The sequence below is a fragment of the Acanthochromis polyacanthus genome, chromosome 7 (assembly GCF_021347895.1).
Source record: "Acanthochromis polyacanthus isolate Apoly-LR-REF ecotype Palm Island chromosome 7, KAUST_Apoly_ChrSc, whole genome shotgun sequence".
Classification (NCBI taxonomy): Eukaryota; Metazoa; Chordata; class Actinopteri; family Pomacentridae; genus Acanthochromis; species Acanthochromis polyacanthus.
Window position 1 is genome coordinate 28,485,205 of NC_067119.1, and position 19,213 is coordinate 28,504,417.

At 41.4% G+C, this 19,213-nt stretch overlaps 1 protein-coding gene across 1 annotated transcript; it reads left to right on the plus strand.

The window, feature by feature from the left end:
* Positions 1-1,014: 1,014 nt before the first annotated feature.
* Positions 1,015-4,350, plus strand: fzd10 (frizzled class receptor 10). The gene has a single exon (XM_022193153.2). It carries the CDS (start codon positions 1,824-1,826, stop codon positions 3,621-3,623), a length of 1,800 nt encoding a protein of 599 aa, XP_022048845.1. The 5' UTR covers positions 1,015-1,823; the 3' UTR covers positions 3,624-4,350.
* Positions 4,351-19,213: the final 14,863 nt, after the last annotated feature.

Below are 19,213 nucleotides of genomic sequence, written 5' to 3' on the forward strand. Positions count from 1 at the left end.
AGCACTGTTTGCCTGACATCCACAATTCTTCAAAGATGTCTGCCACCACCCAAACTCTGTTGTCTTTAAGTAGAATTATGGTGAAAAGAGAAGGAAAGAACTATAAGTCTAATCGCAAAAAAAAGTTTTACATTTACCATTTAGTTAAAGCAAATATTTAAGTTGGAAAAATGAATGCTTAAAATTCCTTAAAATGAAGTTGCAGCCGTGTATGCTGTTCATTTGAGAGGAATCAACTGATTTAAGTACATGATTTTAAGTTTACTTACTGGCACAGTTTGGCTCAACTTAACTTGAGTGTAATCAGTTGAAGGAATTAATTTAAGTTGGTCCAACAATTCTTATTTTTCAAAGTTCACCCAACATGTTATAGAGTAGTTAAAACTGGATCCACTTCGACCAGCTGAAATATTCATGAAATGCTTCTTCTGCAATAAGAATTGCAGGATTGTGATAAATATTACAATCAGAGTGTCCATAATGAGGACTTTATTTTAATACATGAGAAACATTTCCCTTTCAATACTTTATTTCTGCTCAGGTAACTTCTTGAATGTAGTACTTTCACTTGTAGCACAGGGGTATTATTATTAGTGTTACTTGAATCAGGTTAACTCAGATTTTCTTCTGAACAGGTCAATAGCCTGCTGAATATCTCTGAAGAGCACCATCAGCAATAAAGAATTAGTCTTCAGTGCTGCCTTATTATCTAAAGGGATGATTCAGGCTTTATTTTATGACCACTTCGAGAGCTAAAGGTTGTACTGAAACAAAACATGATTTTTAAAAATGAAAACTGAGGAAAAATGAAGATAACTTGAAAATAGTAGTAAAATGGCAGATATTCATCATGCTTTCTTCAAAAGGGAGATGCACTGTGATAAGAACTTTACAGAGAGAGCGGGAAAGGGGGCAAATACACATTCATTGTGGCTCACACACGTGCATCCAGTTAAAATGTGGCTTGTGGTCTTTGTGCGCTCCTGAACCTGTGCGCCTGTGAGCCATGTTGCGCAACATTTCGGGATTCTCCTCAAAATGTGTGTCTGTAGTCGAAGTTTGTTGCCCGAGTCCAAACAAACAGAGAGAGGGAAGTTTGCTGTGAGCCTTTGAAACTGCTGTAATGAACAAGCTGTTCCGCACGATTTGAAAATAATCCGCGTGTCAGTGTCATCTTTCTTATGCAAAGTAGCTGTCTTTGAAGGCGGATCTTTTGGCAGGTTAGACCGGGACGGAGGCTCCGACCAGCTCAGACGAGCACCGCCACCAAACGCATCAACTGCCTGCTGACGGGAGGAGCGTAATCCTTCATTTCTGGGACACATTTGTGATGATCACCGAGGATATTTATTGCACTTCTTTTGCAGACTGATTCATTGTTTTCTGGTGCCTTGCGAGGAGCCGCGGAAAAAGCTGGAGGGAAATATTTTTTTGTTGTTTTTCCAAGTTGTCGCACAGGGACTGACATCGCAGGGCAACACAGACTCAGACTCCCCGAAAAAAGTGTCATGAAACGTGAAAACGGGTCAGTGAGTGTTTTGGAAACGGCAAGGGAACTAATCGGGACAGCCAGAGACTCAGTTTTCCTCCCAACGCACTGATATGTGCGGAGCAGGAGACGGAACAAGTAGCTCCACTTCAGCCTCTAACTGAGCGCATGAAAGCATGGACCTGACGGCACACTGCCAGCGAGGAAACATTGTCGGACCGTAGCGGGATTTATGCTTTTGTTTAACCTCTATTTCCAAAGTGTGGAAACGATGGTCTAGAAAACGACAGCTGAGTAAGTTTTCCCACATTTTACCGCCAACACTGACTTTTTAATGAAAGAAACTCATGCGTTTTCTCTGAATTACGAAGAGAGAATGTGCCCAACTGTTAGACTGAGCCTGGTCTGTGTGCTGCTGCTGCTGCTGCTGTGGACTGGAAGTGGTTCAGCAATCAGCTCAATAGACCCAGACTGGTCAGGAGAGGGAAGATGTCAACACATCAGTATCCCCCAGTGCAAAGACATCGGCTACAACATGACCCGCATGCCAAACCTCATGGGCCATGATGACCAAAAAGAGGCAGCTATAAAGCTGCAGGAGTTTGCTACTCTCATAAGGTATGGATGCCACAGTCACCTCAAATTTTTCCTGTGTTCCCTGTACGCTCCCATGTGCACAGAGCAGGTGTCAAACCCCATACCGGCGTGTAGAGTTATGTGTGAGCAGGTGAAAGTGAAATGCCTGCCCGTCCTGGAGAAGTTTAGCTTCCCCTGGCCCGACTCCCTGGACTGCTCCCGTCTGCCCACCAAAAACGACCCAAACAACCTCTGCATGGAGGCGCCCAACAACGGCTCAGACGAGCCTCCCAAAGTGTCCCACACCCAGCCTCCAGAGTTCAGGCCACAGCGGCCTCTGAGTGGACAGGACCTGCACCTGAAGGACAGCAGCAGCAAGCAGGCGTGCAAGAACCCAGGCAAGTTTCACTTTGTGGAGAAGAGTGAGTCCTGCGCCCCTAAATGCTACCCCAAAGTGGATGTATACTGGAGTCAGGGGGACAAGCAGTTCTCTCTGGTGTGGATGGCCATCTGGTCCATCCTCTGCTTTGTCTCCAGTGCCTTCACTGTGCTCACCTTCCTCATTGACCCGCAGCGCTTCAAATACCCAGAGAGGCCGATCATCTTCCTCTCCATGTCCTACTGTGTCTACTCCGTGGGCTACCTCATTCGACTTTTTGTGGGTGCTGACAGAATAGCCTGCGACAGAGACAATGGGGTCCAGTATATTATCCAGGAGGGCCTGGAGAGCACTGGCTGCACTATTGTGTTCCTCATCCTGTATTATTTTGGCATGGCCAGCTCCCTCTGGTGGGTCATCCTGACCCTCACATGGTTCCTGGCTGCAGGGAAGAAGTGGGGTCACGAGGCCATCGAGGCCAACAGCAGCTACTTCCACCTGGCAGCGTGGGCCATCCCAGCTGTCAAGACCATCATGATCCTGGTGATGAGGAAGGTGGCAGGGGATGAGCTGACGGGCGTCTGCTACGTGGGCAGCATGGATGTTAAAGCTCTCACGGGCTTTGTGCTCATTCCTCTCTCCTGCTATCTTATTATCGGCACTTCTTTCCTGCTGTCAGGCTTCGTGGCCCTCTTCCACATCCGCAAGATTATGAAGACGGAAGGAGAGAACACAGACAAGCTTGAGAAGTTGATGGTTCGCATCGGGGTCTTCTCCGTGCTCTACACCGTTCCGGCCACTTGTGTCATCGCCTGCTATTTCTACGAGAGGCTCAACATGGACTACTGGCGCATCCTAGCAGAAGAGCAGAAGTGTGTGGACAGCAGCGGGCCAGAGTCGGACGAGTGTGTCATGAAGGCCTCCATCCCTGCCGTAGAGATCTTCATGGTGAAGATCTTCATGCTGCTGGTGGTGGGCATCACTAGCGGTATGTGGATCTGGACCTCAAAGACTCTGCAGTCGTGGCAGAATGTGTTCAGCAGGAAGCTGAAGAAGAGGACGAGGAGGAAGGCTGCCAGTGTGTTCACCAGCAGCAGGCCTTACATAAAGCCTCACCCATCTCTCAAAGGGCACAGTACTAAATATGAGCCTACACGGCCTCCTCCAACCTGTGTATAAGCTGGCTCACTTTGTACAAACCCAAAAAATACTTTTAAGGAACTAAACAGGACTTACAATAATCAGAGTGCCATCAAAAGAATCAAGGTTCATGTTTTATTTATGCTAAATGCATTGAAAATAATACGTTTGTTTTTTTTGTTGTTGTTGTATCTTGAGCCATGTCACGCAACAAGAGCTGCCTTTGTTTGAGAAAAAAATCTGCTACTCCTGGATTCACTTATCCTATTGAGGAACTTGGTAGAGGAAAAAAAATCGTATTGTTGCCAAGACAAAAGAGTGGAATAAACCATTTGGATGTGCCATGGGGCTACTTGAATAACGTGCAATAGATGTTTTCCTTACAGGCAAAAAGACACTTGTACTGTTGGTGACAGACAATGAAAGGACCCCATAGATAATGGAGGCAAATGGTCAGAGAGATGAGTGTTGTGTTGTGAGGCTTTTTAATGGAAATCGAGGCAGTGACATGTATGTTTGAACTGGACTGAGAGCAGCTGGAGAAAGGCGCTCAAGACCTTACCAACTGCCCATTGTGAGGCAAATCCATGCCATAAATTAATCAAGCACTCAATATTGAAAACTTATTTGTACATGCAGTTTTCTTTTTTTTTTTGTTGATGCTGTTTTGCTGTTTTATAGCACAAGGGAACGTTTGTATATATTTCTAAAAAAAAAAGTTGAGATTTTATAGAAAAATTAATAAAACGTTCTAGTTTTAAATGTTCGTAAAGCTGGAATTGTGTATTGCTACTGTGTTGTTATTCCCTGTCGTCGGAGCGAATGAATCTCCGTCCTCGTACAGCCACTTAAGAAGCTTGTGGGTTTTTTTTGCTGCACATCTCACCATCGCTGTCATCCATAAGCAGTGTGTAGCAGTTATTCTATAACATCATAAAACACTACAAACAATTAGCCTTAATTTGTAAATGTGAGCTGGGTTTTAAATTAGTTTCACATCCAGGCTGCTTTTAAGAAGACAGAAATTTATTTCTCCATAATAACTGATTTTGTGGGCAGTTTAGATCAGCTCATAAATGTTGCATGTTTCCTGCTATGGGGGAAAGAAAAAGTTGCATTTCTTTATCATACTGTGCTTTGTAGAAAACAAGACATGCTGGTACTGAAGTCAACAGGAAGCATATACAGTGGCTTTCCTATTTTTAAATGTCTATAAGTTCCACTGTGACTACATCAAAGCCAACTAACAGCAAAAAAACTGCCTGACATAAAAAGATTGGGTTTGGCCTTCTATGTGCAGTCTTTATATATTACTAAAAGGCAGCACAGTCACTTTGTTTTAGATTTATTCTGCATATTTTAATGTTGTATACGAAGGCTTTAATTTGTACATCTTTGCATTTCCAAAGCATCCCAAAGAAATCATTAATATTGTATGTTGAGGTTTGATGTGTTGGGTGTAAATGTTGCAGTTAGATGCATACCATTTGACTGATTTGATGTTTTCAGTTAAGACCGTTAGAGTATATTTAAGTCAATTTATGCCAAAAAAGGTGAATTCATAAAGAGAAGCTATTAGCTTTTGCATATTCTTGCTTAGCTGACTAAATGCCAGTGTGCTCTCTGTGGTTTTCATCACAGTTTTGACAACCTGTTAATATTTTTTTTAAATATTCCTCCCTGCCTTTACTGTATGCTGGGTGCTTGTATAAGTCTTTGTATAGTTTTTCTCGCCAGCTGAAGTGAATATACAACTTTATTTTAGGCTTCTCTCTCTCATCTCGCCCTCTTTCTCTCCCTCTCTCTCCCTCTCGCTGTGTTGCATGTGTCGGTGCGTATCAATGAAGGGGTTATACAATAATCCAGCTCTCATTCAGGACAGGATTAGACTGTTTGAAGGGTTTGACTTTGAAAAGAGGATCGCTGCAAACCAAAATACAGAATATCTGTCATCTCTTCTCTTCTTATCAGCAGGGCATAGTGACATTTCTAAAGACACATCTGGCCTGGATTTGAAGGAGTTATATATTGACTGAAGCAAATTTTTTTTCAACTGTGAACAAACTGAATACATTGTTTGGTATCCAGAGATGTTTGGTGTTAAATGATCCATACACTGTCAAAATGTTAAGGTGCATACACTGAAGGCCGCAAGTCTAGTCTTGAATCTAAGTTACAGCAATTGACTCTTGTCTTGCAGTGCCGTCCGCTTGGATAGTCACTGATTACAAACCTGTCACCCATTTAAGGCTCGGACACATGTAAGCATATTGACAAATTATCAAAGTTACCTATAAATGTGACAAGTTAGTGCAATGGGATCCTTTTGAGCCCCTGGAAAAAAAGATGCAGTTTTGGAGGATGAGACCTTTTCACCTTTGTCTGCCTCATTTTCAAATCTTTTTTGAGATGTTAAGGTTCTCCCTCCTTTCTCTGTACCAGAGAAGAAAAAGATTAGAGTTTTAAACCTATAGTAGAGAGTCCTCTCTGGTCTAATAAAGTTTCAGAACTGTAGTAATGCTTTATCCCTGAGGGCATTCAAGTTCCAGCGCCAACCCAACCCGTTTTAACAGTCAAGAGCACATGACTCACAACCTCTATGTGGCTGAATCAAAGTCAGCCAGTGTCTATTGATACTCCGAGTTGCGAAAAAGGTGTGAGTGCTTCTGAGAGCTTCAACAGAGGCCACCTGGATAACAGCCCCCGAGGTGTCTGGGAAGGCTGTAAATATAAATGACAGTTACCACCCCCCTCCAGGGCTTCTTCAGCCAAGCAGGCTTCACTTCTCTTCTTCTCCTCTCTTCAAAGGGAAGAATCCTGCTCAGAGCAAGGGCAAAGTATTGCTGGCAAGTTTTTTTTTTCTTTTCAGATATCACACTTAACCTTATTTAGTATTTTTTTTAAATATAGATGCTATTCGAACAGATCACAAGAGTGAAACAACTGATGAATAATTTCTTTCTTCTATTAAATGTTGTTCTCTGCACCGTTTTATTTGACCAGACGGGGAATCCCGCCACAGCCATGTGACTAAGGATGATGAATCTCAGACCTCCATATCTTAAAATTCCACCAGGACGAATGCCGTCACCCACATACTCATCCACTCCTTGCCTCCCATTCTTTCTGCGGTGCCGTGCAGGAGATAGCAGTCGGTGTTTGCTTATGATGTGTTGACAAAAAAGAGCTTTTGCTTGTGATCAGCGTTGTTGAAACGGCATCAAACCTTTGATAATTGCTTGATTTAATTTAATCTGACTGGTTTGCCAGCAAGCCAGGATTTCCAGCTTTCCACACTCTGTAATTGAGCTGATGTTAAGTGTCTTTGCGGAACAGAGCGGTATTACAAACATAAAGTTGAAATGACAGAACAATTAAGCCTCCTCTGCATGTCAAAGGCAGATTCATCTTCAGAGGGAACGTGGCAAGAAAACATCATCACCAGTCACAACCGTAAAACTACGCTCCTGTATCAATAAATGACGACGCCGTCTTCTGTGTGCCATGTTGTTGTATGCGGGGCAGGGCTGTGGAGGAACTTGTGTACCTTTACTTTATCTGCTGTTTTTGCTAGCAGTCATAAAGTTCTCTGACACAGTGGCATAAATCAAGTTGCTGGGATGACTGGCGGCTGAGGCAACTTCTCTTTGATCATGCTTTGTGGAGACGCCCCATGTCCTCATCCTCAGCTGCTCAAGCAGCACCTGTTTACTAGTTCAGGCCTGTCTGTTTGGAAAGCAGTGCTTAGCCTCTCAATGTCATACACTCATACATGACACACACACACACACACACACACACACACACAACATACACACAAAGGAATTTGGCTGGTGCTCAGGGGTGGGAGGGTTCCTGCAACATGTATGCTCCTATTGTGGTAGACACGCACTGATTCTTGGCTCTTGTTTCTCTTATTAGACAGCTGCTCTAAATGTAAATCTGTCGTCTTTTTGAGACTCCTTTGGCTGTACCAGAGAAGAAAATTTGTTGGTGCATCACAACAAATGAAACAGCTTTGTTTTCCTTTTGAAGAAAGAACTTACTGAAGAAAAAAAAAACTTTACAGAGTGAGCAGCAACTTTCACAGACCACAGTGTTATCATAGAATGCAATGAAAGCACTCTCTCATCCCTCAAGTTCTTCCAGTACATGAATCCAGAGTTCTGAGGATTAGGGTTGAGGAAGTGTGGGTGGGCTTTATGTTCTGAACTGATCTATCCAACAAAGAAACTGGGGCAATGTAAGAGTACAGTATATATATGCCCAATCTGCAGCGACAAGCACCACTAATAGTTCACAGAAGCACACACACAGACACCTCAGTCTGCTTTGGAAGCTGAGTTGTTCCCAGCCACCACTGAAGGTGAGAGTAATTACATAAAAACCTGGCAACAATGAGTTCTCTCCTTGCAAGGCAGGGGCAGGGTGCTTTTCCTTTTTTTTTTCAAATGCATAATGATCTGCCTCACAGGCCCTCTGCTGATCAAACAAGTGTTTGATAGTGGCTTTGGTTTGAAAGAGGGCTGAATATGTTTATTTGCATGTGGAGAAGTGAGTGACTTTGAGGTGGAGATCAGGCAGATTAGTGTTAACTGACAGAGACCTGTGCAAACAGACACTCCCCCTGCATACAAGCAGGGCAGCAGCCCACTTCCTCTGAGGACCAGACTATGGCAACTCCAGCTCTTTTTCAGACATGCCAGCCTCCTCCCTCAAGCCTCTCTCGATTTTTTTCCATAAATTTTGGCTCCCAGCCTTCATAGTGAAGCTGGTATTGTTTGTACGTTGTGAGTCTTTGTCTGTGTGTGTCATCAGGGCAAAATGCCATCCTGGAGACATCTACTGTTGCAGCAACTACTACAAAGGTGGTTTTGAGTGCTTTGGCAGGTGTTTGTATTTGTGTGTGTGGGCAGATTTTGTCAGCACAATCGTGTCACGACTGGGCAAGATACAGTCACAGCTTTACAGATGTTTAACAGAGATCAAAATGAAGGCCGAGTTCGAGGATGGGTGTGGTCTGACCCATGAGCACTGAGTATTCATGCAATAATGCTGTAATTGTTTCATTGCAGCTGGTGTGATCCCACTGCGAGATGTTCTCCAGTTTGCTTGTTACATATGAAAGCATGGAAACAGATAGCTGGCAAACAATGCAAGACATGGGAAATCTAATGATTTGTGGCTATTCATCAAAGATATTTTCCCAGAATTCATTTAATAAATTCTCTCAGAACCACATTCACAGCTAGAAATGCTTTTGTTTCACAAGAGTGAGACATTCATTTGGACCCACTGTAAAGGGAAAATACTGTGAGACATATGGAAATTATTATTTTTAATCAATCTTGGTAGGATCAATCTTCATATTTTATTCCCAGGTGAAAGTCAAATGGCCTATTTCCTAAATTCTCTAGCAATTGCTTCACCAAGGTGATCCGTTGTATCCAGCTTACCTGGCAGGTAGGACGTGACACACATGTTCTCTGCTATCACAATGACAGATATGCAACAGTCAAGACAAAACTGTCAGATGTAAAGGAGCTGTATTAAGAGAAGTGGTGGCACCCATGGGCTGCAACGTGACTGAGAAGGCAAGAGATTGTGTGGTTAGAGGGATGTGAATACTCCGGTGTCAGCTGGGAGCAAGGTTTTCGCCACGGTGACTTAGCAGCAGACTCTAATCTGCCACCTTCTCTAATCCACACTGCTGAGAGCTCCGATAATCTTAAAACACAGCAGAACATCAGGAAGTGTGGACGGCTTCCCTTTGTATGAGGACATTCTCTCATTTCTTTGCAGCCGGGCATACGTGTGAATGCATGTGTGTGTGTGTGCAAATATAACAATGCATGTGTTTGTCACATGTAAGTGGTGTTTTTCAGAGATGTTCTGAAGACAGCGACAGGATTGATGGAGGAGTGGAGAGAGCAGGCACAACAGGAGACTGTCTACATGTGTATATGTTTGTGTGTGTGAGTTGCAGACAGTATAGGAGCTATAGAGGGATAGACAGAGGGAGAGAGATGATGATGGATCTGGCAGGGCTCATGAACACCGCTGAGAGAAAATGCCTGTGGTTCAAAGACACTCTCAGCAAACTTAACAAAGAAAGATGGCACAGAGGGGGAGAACATGAAAGGAAACTACACAATCAACTGCCACATAAACTGGGGGAAAATATCCCGGCCTTGCTGGCAGAACACACTGTATGCAGACATTTGACTATTTTTACATTAACTCTGTGCAATGGACAGCAGCAAAGCATAACGCAAGATAGAACATTTGCAGATGAAACAGCAGAACATCTTTCATTTCGTTTGACTTACTGACATAACTTGAGGTCCCACTGAAAAACATCACAACTCGGTGCGAAAGTCTGCGTTAGTTTTCACACCTCACACACAACACAGCCGAAGATAGCAAATGGTATACCCCAACAATTGTTTGTGGTGCCAAAAAATGTCTCCATATTGTTACTTCTTTAGCATAAAACTAATAAATTACCTATGTATGATCAGTAAGCAGTTAGAATACTGATTCTGAAATGTGTTCACACATTGTTCTGTTAATCTGACAGCATCTGAATGTGTCAACTTCCTGTCTAAAGGAACAATCTGCTCATTTTTCCATTACAGTTGTGACGGCAATCTTACTAGGTCAGACCTGGTATGATTTCTGAACCACCTTCAACATTGCACAAGTCTGAACTTCTTGCCATTGCATTAACAAATAGGCATGCACAAGATTACAACATACTTACAGTTGTTTGTAGGAGTGTTTTCTCTGAGCTTACTTGCAACGTCAAACAGCAGCAGGAGACCTGCATGCACTGAGGCATAAACAACAACAGAATTATTGCTTATAATTATGAATGACCCTGATGCTGCCACAGGATCAATCAACAAGTGACATTTTTCTTCACTTCAGATAGGTGAGTTGTCACACATACAGCCACAGTTTATAAACTGCAGTTAAACCATTTGTTACATAATGGATTTTGATTTACTCTTTTGTTTGGTAGTGCATTATTATGTATTATGCATCTAGTCCCGTGTGAATGATAAATATTGCGCACATACTGTGTCTCTCTCCAGCACTGCTGTGGGTATGTCTGAATGAAACTAGGAGGAACATTAAAATGACTTCCATCTGAATGACAGAAAGCTATCAATTACATTTACGAACAGACTGATGAATCAGCAATGTTACATATCCCATGTCTGAAAAAGACTTTTATGTCTATCCACCATGTTAACATGGTGACTTCAAACTCACATCCTTACTAAGACACATTTGCAAATCAATAAATGGTGGAAGAAGTATTTGCATGCTGTATTTACGTAAAACTGGCGATACCTGAGTGCTAAAATATTCCATTGCAAGTTGTCTTACTACTCAAACTCTCAAAATCAAAAATGTATACAAGTATAATCATCAAAATGTATCAAATACAAACGTGTTCATTGTACATTAAAATAGGTCTTGTGGGTTGTACTGTATATTCGTCACCTTCCTAAAACAATGGCCTAAGTCATTTTTTGACAGAAGTTTTCGTTTAAATCATCTCCTCAGAATGCTTCCCACCTCTGGTAACATCACCTACATCCTCAGTTGAACAGATCACGTGATCACCCTGTAGTATAATGGCCTAGGTCGAGGTTCAGTTTTTTGAAAAACCTGAAAAAATTACTTGAGCCAATATTTTAAGAAGGTGCCATGATTACATATATTTAGATTAGTGATACTGATTGACTAAATTAATTTTTAATTTTCAGGTTGGAGAGAAGATCAATAGCACTACCATGTCTATACTCTAAATATGTAGCCAGCTAGCTTAGCTTAGCACAAAGTCACAAAACATCTAGTCTAGCTTTGTCATTTGCATACCAGGACTAAGTATGTCAAAATCGTGCTGAACTTGAGTAAATGCAGGCCGGTTAAGCGAAGTCTTGATTATACTCCACTGAGAATGCGAACACAGACAGTTGCAGAGTTCACTCACTGTCTCCCTGGAGACTTCATCTATGCATATGCAGTAGTTTAGCATCTACATGAGCACTACCGCTGAGCATGTGCACTACTGTCCTGGTAGAGCAGTTGCTGCACAGACATATTTTAACACAAGGACCCATCTGGACTCTTGTGGACTTGAGCAGACCCGAGCAGACCCTTGTGGAAAGTTTGACATTGAGATTTTGCTCCAACAGTGAGAGCAACATATACTGCACACAAGAGAAGCTGTATTGAAGATGCAATTGTTACAATAATTCCAATCTATGAACACACAATGACAGCAGGGAGAAGCAAGGAAAAAAATATTTGTCAGCTGCCTTGGTCACTTTCATGGTATCTGCTCTTAGTATCTGCAAATTTGACTGCACTGTTTGTCACCTTGCTTGTGTTTTTCCATTTTAGATTCTGACCAGGTTTTTCTTTTCCCCAGCAGAAATTCTTACAGAGCTTTTTTTTTTTTTCTAGGGGCATTAAGTTAATATGAACAGGCATGCACAACACATAACATGTGTTTGTCTACAGCGGTCCAAGACAATGTCCTATTTTGCTCCCAGCTTGCTTTATGCAGTGACAGGACTGGAAGCAATTTGCGATAAATGCCAAGGAGCCGTTGAGGAGAAGATAAATGAGTTTATTGTTGAGTTTTGCGACTGTATCTGATACCATTACATGTGTTCCTTTGAGTAATCAAGCTATAGCATGGCAAAGGAATCTTGGTTTCCTGGACACTGGCGGTGGGCCAGATTGTCTGGTCCTGATAATAGTAATGGGAGTGATGGCAGCAGCAGCTAATCTACCCAGAGAAGGGGTCAGGACCCACTTATCTAGCCTTTGTGGAAAACAGCAACCTACCTAAAGGGCTGATCTGTAGGTTGCAGGATGACAGCACAATTAAAACCTTGTTGCTCTACTCTAGTCTTTGTTTACATACTGGCTTTGAGACATTTTTTCACACCTAAATTTAGTTTCTGAGCTTTTGATGTACGACTTGAGGCTGCTCAAGGTTTATATTTGTAAGCCTGACAACACTTGAATGAAGTACACATATATTTTTAGGTATGAGTCCGGAAAGTTTCCAGAAAGATTTACTTCATCCTTCATGTCTGAGTCTCTAAGAACAGATGTGAGCATAGGCAGGATTTACATGGTCAAATAAAAATCTGATTGCAGTCTATAAAACAGCTGTCATACAACAGGCCCAAGCCAAAGCAGTCACATGCCATAGTAAAGGGGGGTTCCACAAAAGCGTGCAAACTATGTGTCTCCATATTAACTGCACAACACCTGCAAAGCATGTGTTCACAATACAGTGTACCATAAGCAACGATGCCCAACATGGAAATGAGGAACTAAATTTAGCTCCCCGTTTGATCATTGCCTTGGGTCACGGACACCACTTTGAACCAACATGGACGGTTAGATTCACTAAGCAACATAAAGACAAGCCTCAATTCTTCTGTTCTTCAAAGGAGAGAAAGAAGCAGTGCTGCAGAAAACAAAATGTTATATTAAGCAGGAAACCACTGACTTGATGAAGATTGGGATTGAAACGGCGGGTAGCGCTGCTGCAGGAATGCTGCTCTGGCTACAGCCGCTACCATCAGTTTACTTCTGTGTTCGGGAAGTGTGCTTTGTTTCAATGAGTAACATTTTTTTCTGTTTGTTGTCAAAGCACAGGGGTGCCCAGCCTTGTTTGTCTGACCCAGACACTCAGCACCGTCAGATGAGCTCAAGTCACACTTCATTGAACAAACTTATTATGTTGTAATGTTAACTGTAATAATACATAATTAAAAGTGAACATTATGGAACATTACATGAAAGTGGTACAGGCAGGTGACAAATTAAAGGAAAACACTGAAACCTTGAGTTTCAATGGAGTTGTTATGCTGTAGCGGAGATTTTGCTGGTTTTCATTTTCTGTTTGAGGGAAGATCACTCAAAACCAGTACAAAATTGTTCTAAATGATCATCTTTATCCTTTGATGAAACCTAATGATAGCAGTGATCTCTTCCAGGGTGACAGTGCCTCCATCCATAGCACATGAGGGGCCACTGAGTGGTTTGATGAGAATGAAAATGATGGAAATCAAATGCTATCAAGTCAAACAACTTGAGTTGACCACAATGATGTACAGTTTGCAAGGCAAGAAACAACAAAAAAAACTGTGCAGAAATCAAGACAATAAATAGACTTCAAACTTAAAAAAAAATCAATATCAAAATTAATAAATATGAAATACTAAAACAAAAAACAAGATCCGTAGGACTGCAACTCATATGATCAATTTCTACAATAAACATAAAATAGCAAAACATGATCATTATGACCATTAAGAGCAACCAAAAGGAAGTGAAAACATGTACACCTTGAGATTTTTCTCAAAAATATCGATGGAGGAGAAATATGTATTGAAAGAGGAAGATCTATCTTAGTACAAACCTTGGGTTGGTCTAAAGAAAGTTTAAAGAGGCCTAAAGGTAGATTGGGTCAAAGAAGTTCTGCAGAAGCCAACCCATGCATGGTCTTATACAAGATCTTTAAAATCTATTCTGCATTTAATAGGTACCCAATGCAAGGATTCCTGTGTAATACTTTCCATGTTTTTGGCACCAGTTAGGAGTCCTGGAGGGGCATTCTGCAAAAACTGCAGACAAAACACTGAGAACTGACCGATACTCAAGTACAGAGATGTATAGAGATCCAGCCTTGAGGAAATCAATGCAGTGCTTAGTCTTCATGCAATTTAGATAGAGGATGAATTTCAAGTTGGCGGTGTTCCTCCACTGAAAGTTGCAGTGTTTTGCCAGAGAGATAATCTGTTTGACAAATGTCAGTGCTGGACCATGACCTTCACAGTCACCAGAACTTCACCAAGCTGAAAACCTGTAAGAGATTCTGCACAAACCCACCACTATCATCAAAATCAGATGTGTTGAAGCTATTGTGGTACCATGTGACACCTTGCTCCAGCAAACTGTTTTTGCTGTTTTTGTTTAATTCGCCTCCCATTTGTAGTTCTTTCACACGGTGCTATTGTAAATGTTTAAATTGGTTTGGATTCTACTACAACTTTCAGTCTTCCAGTTTTAATTTTAGATCAAGATAACCAATCCATTCTAAAGAATTGCCATCCATTACTAACCTTTATGTTCTTCATTCGTGTACCTCTTTATCAGTTATTTTTTAGCTATTTCCCCCATTTATCTATTCATATTTGCTAATCATTTCAGCACTTTATCTTACTGTAGCTGACTCTTTCAAGTATTCTTGGATTTCTGATTGTTTAAGGATTTTTGTTGCTGTTAGTAACTATTTACTACTTTTAGCTAACTATGTCAAGGATTTCTCCTTTGCTTTTTGGTTTTATTTTTTCCATCATTAATGTCATGTCTGCCCATCTGTCTGTCTGTTTTTCTGTGCGCAACCTTACTCAAAAATGGATCAACGGATTTGGATGAAATTTTTAGGGAAGGTCAGAAATGACACAAGGATCAAATGATTAGATTTTGGCAGTGATGCGCCTTATAGTCTGGTTCCACGGATTTGTTAAAGATTTCTATATTATATGCTAGATAGTGGCACAGCGTCATTGATGGCTACAAGTGAACACTACATCAGCTGCCTGCTGATGATCACATGATTGCAATCTATCTACAAATCATCTGGTGTGGACTTATTGGGTCTTATCCATTGGAAATCATACAAAGACTGAGCAGCCTTGGCAAAATACTGCACCATTTGAGCGCTTTCCTTATTAGTTTATTTATTTCACCAGTATTCTGTTGCTAGCTAACTATTTATCCATCACTTTTATCTAACTATTTCAAGGGTTTCTCCTTTGGTTTCGTTTTTTTTTTCTATTATTAGCTATTTTGTCTTTTTACTTATTACCTCGAGCTGTTATTTTACCTTTTAACATACATTATGTTAACTGATTACTTTAGCAGTAGCCAGGTGTTTTAACTACTTTTCTATTACTTGTAGCTGTATTTGACCTTATATCTGTTCATTCATTTTAGCTAATTATTTTAACAATTTATCTTGTTTTAGCTAACTATTTAACATATTTATAGATTACTGATTGCTTCTGCAATTTTGTTTTGTTCTTAACGAGGTGTTTATCCCTAACTTTTTGCTAACTATTCAAGAATTTCCCCTTCAGTACTTGCTTTGTTTTCTTTTTTTAGTTATTTCATGTGTGTATCTGTTACTTCTAGCTGGTTCAGCTTTTCATATGCATCATATTAGTTATTACGATCAACTTTAGCTAGAAATTGTAATTTTTCATTTTTTGCTTTTAGCCAATAAACACTTTTAATATTTCTCCATTGCTGTTAGGTGATTATTTCAACTGTTTACCTACACTTTTAGCTATTTCAAATTATTTCACATGTTATCTTCTCTTAACTATTCAAACCCCTTAACGCTTAAGCTTTGTCATTCAGATTAATTCTAACAACTATTCTGACATTTCTTAACTAACTAGTATTCATGCACTCTTGCTGTCAAAATATCATGTTGCTTTAATGCATTATAACTGTCTACAATCAGTGATCAGCCTGTTTACTATGGAATAAGATTACTGTCAAAAGTATTCATCCACAATTCTAACCATTCGTATTCGTAATGTTAAACATTTGTATGTTAATAAAAAACTTGTACACAAAATTCTGCTGTCATATGCATGAGTTTGATAAATTAAGGGTTAGGATTGTTTTTACGAGTATGAACCTAAAAGTTGTGAGTGCAACTCTAATTTCTACGACTACGAAGTCTTCCCTGTGAGGACGAATTCAAGTTTATGGGTACGAGTAGAAAAATACTGGAATGACGTCACATAGGTCACAGGGGAACGTAATCGAACACAGATTGCTCCAAACGCGCATGCGCCATTTATAAAGAGTAGACGCCGGGTGGACCCGGTGGACCTACCGGGGCAGGTGACGCCTCACAGGTCAAGTAAATAACACATCCAACTTCTTGTAATTTATTTATTTCATGAAACTGTACTGTTTTAATTGATATACAGTTTATGGACGAAAGACGGTACTGCTTAGCTTGCACGCTAACGAGCCGGGCCGGTGACACATTAGCCTTCTAATGCAAGGAGGCTAATGAGGAGGCTAAGGAGGCTTGACAACAAAACAAACATAATTTGAGATTATGAATCGTGGCAATTGGCGTATGAATCAGCCCATTGTACAGCCTAAATTGCTGTAAATTAAGTCCAGTTTTAGTTCTTTGCAAACTCAGACACGTGCATTGGTTTAGTTTACAATGAATCTGGCGGAGTTCGGTAAAGTTGGAAAGATATTCACAGATTCGGACTTCCGGCATCAATAACTCATGAGATATATGTTGTCAAAACATGAACGATGCCTCTTTCAAATCGTTGTAAGGTAGACAATGTGCTACAAGGCCAATTTTATCAAAAGTCGCTGTATTTCAAGCTACAGAAATAACATTGGCGTCTATGAGCAGCCGGCGGTGCAACGAGTGAACAGGGACCGTCTGCAAATAGCAATTATGTTTGTTTTGTTATTAAGGCTCCTCAGCCTCCTCATTAGCCTCCTTGCATTAGAAGGCTAATGTGTCACCGGCCCGGCTCGTTAGCGTGCAAGCTAAGCAGTACCGTCTTTCGTCCATAAACTGTATATCAATTAAAACAGTACAGTTTCATGAAATAAATAAATTACAAGAAGTTGGATGTGTTATTTACTTGACCTGTGAGGCGTCACCTGCCCCGGTAGGTCCACCGGGTCCACCCGGCGTCTACTCTTTATAAATGGCGCATGCGCGTTTGGAGCAATCTGTGTTCGATTACGTTCCCCTGTGACCTATGTGACGTCATTCCAGTATTTTTCTACTCGTACCCATAAACTTGAATTCGTCCTCACAGGGAAGACTTCGTAGTCGTAGAAATTAGAGTTGCACTCACAACTTTTAGGTTCATACTCGTAAAAACAATCCTAACCCTTAATTTATCAAACTCATGCATATGACAGCAGAATTTTGTGTACAAGTTTTTTATTAACATACAAATGTTTAACCTTACGAATACGAATGGTTAGAATTGTGGATGAATACTTTTGACAGTAATCTTATTCCATAGTTTACCAGCAACCGTAATAACCATGCTGGTCAAATATTATGAGAATTAGTAAAGGTCAGCATCATTTGAACTCTCTAAAATAAATGTTTCTTTTACTCCTTCACACAAACTTGTGAATTTTTTTTTTCTAAAACTGTAATGTTGATTTATTTTCACATTAGTTATACTCACAGTTTCTCTACACAGCTCTGACTGCAGCTGCAGAGTTGTCTCTGTGTAAGGTGTAAATCCACCAGAGGCAGGAAGCAGGAATGTGTGTGCACTGATTAAGTGTTGTTTAACCCTGTGGAATCAGTCTTTCTGGTTTGAAAGCAGCAAGAGGCTGGAAGCAGGTCAGGAGGGGTCAGAGAGGACAGCGAGAGCTTCTTATGTGAGTCGGATAGTTTTGAGGACCACTGCAAGGGGCACCGAGTCAGTTCATTGATATTCAAGCATTTGACCCGCTGACAACAGGGATGTCACTGAGGTTAAGACGTGCCTCTCTCCGTATTGTACCCGGCCAAAAAGCCATGGGGTCCCCCAGCCCTCCGCCCGCCTGTGCACGGTTGTCATGGTGAGCAAATCAGTCCAGCAGCACTATGTCACACTCATGTGGGCACATGCTCTCTTTCTTCCTCTCTTTCTTTTCTTTCCCTGACTTTCTATCATGCTGTTTCACTGAGGGGGCTGCCAAAGAAAGCTTTCTGTGCACTGACAATGCCTGGTGTGTCATGGACATCCACAGACATATACAGTGCAAATAAGAGCTGGCACTGAAAATCCGAGGGCTTCTTTTCCCGAAACGCTTGGCAACAGATTTATTTTGTTCTGTTCTGGGATCAGAGTGGGTGCTTTATATCCATGGACGTGTCAGATCAGGTGGTGAATCAGTGCTGGAGGTCCAAATAACTGCCAATCATATTTGATCCCACTGTTGTATTGAAGGACTGTTGCCCCAGTTACGCCTCGTGACATGTGAGCTTGTGTCATGAGCGTTGCTACTTTGAGCTGCTATTGTATCCTTACATTTGTTCCTTGAATAGTAATAAACCACAGCTCACTAATAAAAGCAAATATCATTTAACAGAAATTAATTTGGCTTGCTGAATGTGCTTTCTCCACAAGCGCGTCTTCTAATGGAAAAACAATTGACTAATGTTTGGCGTTTTGCCTTTGCAGCGTTTTGCTGCCACACAAATATGCTCCCAGAGCCAATGTAAAGAAGATTAGGCTGAAGGGAAAATTGCAGCTGTATTTAACAGTAGAGCTGGCGAGCCGCCGCTCTCAGGTGATGGGGCATGCCTGTGCCTCACCCTATCTGAACCTGACGGCTGCTGCGGTTGGCACTGTAATTACAAAGGTTAGGCATAAATCACAGAGCAAGAGGTGGGAGAGGGAGGGGAGGCACAGTCGGGGGGGGAGGGCAGAGAAAGTAGAGAGAAAGAGACTACTAGCCTCAGGGCCAGTGGAGGCCCTGACACTCTGAAACATACTGTTCCCTCCTAAATGCTCCCCTCA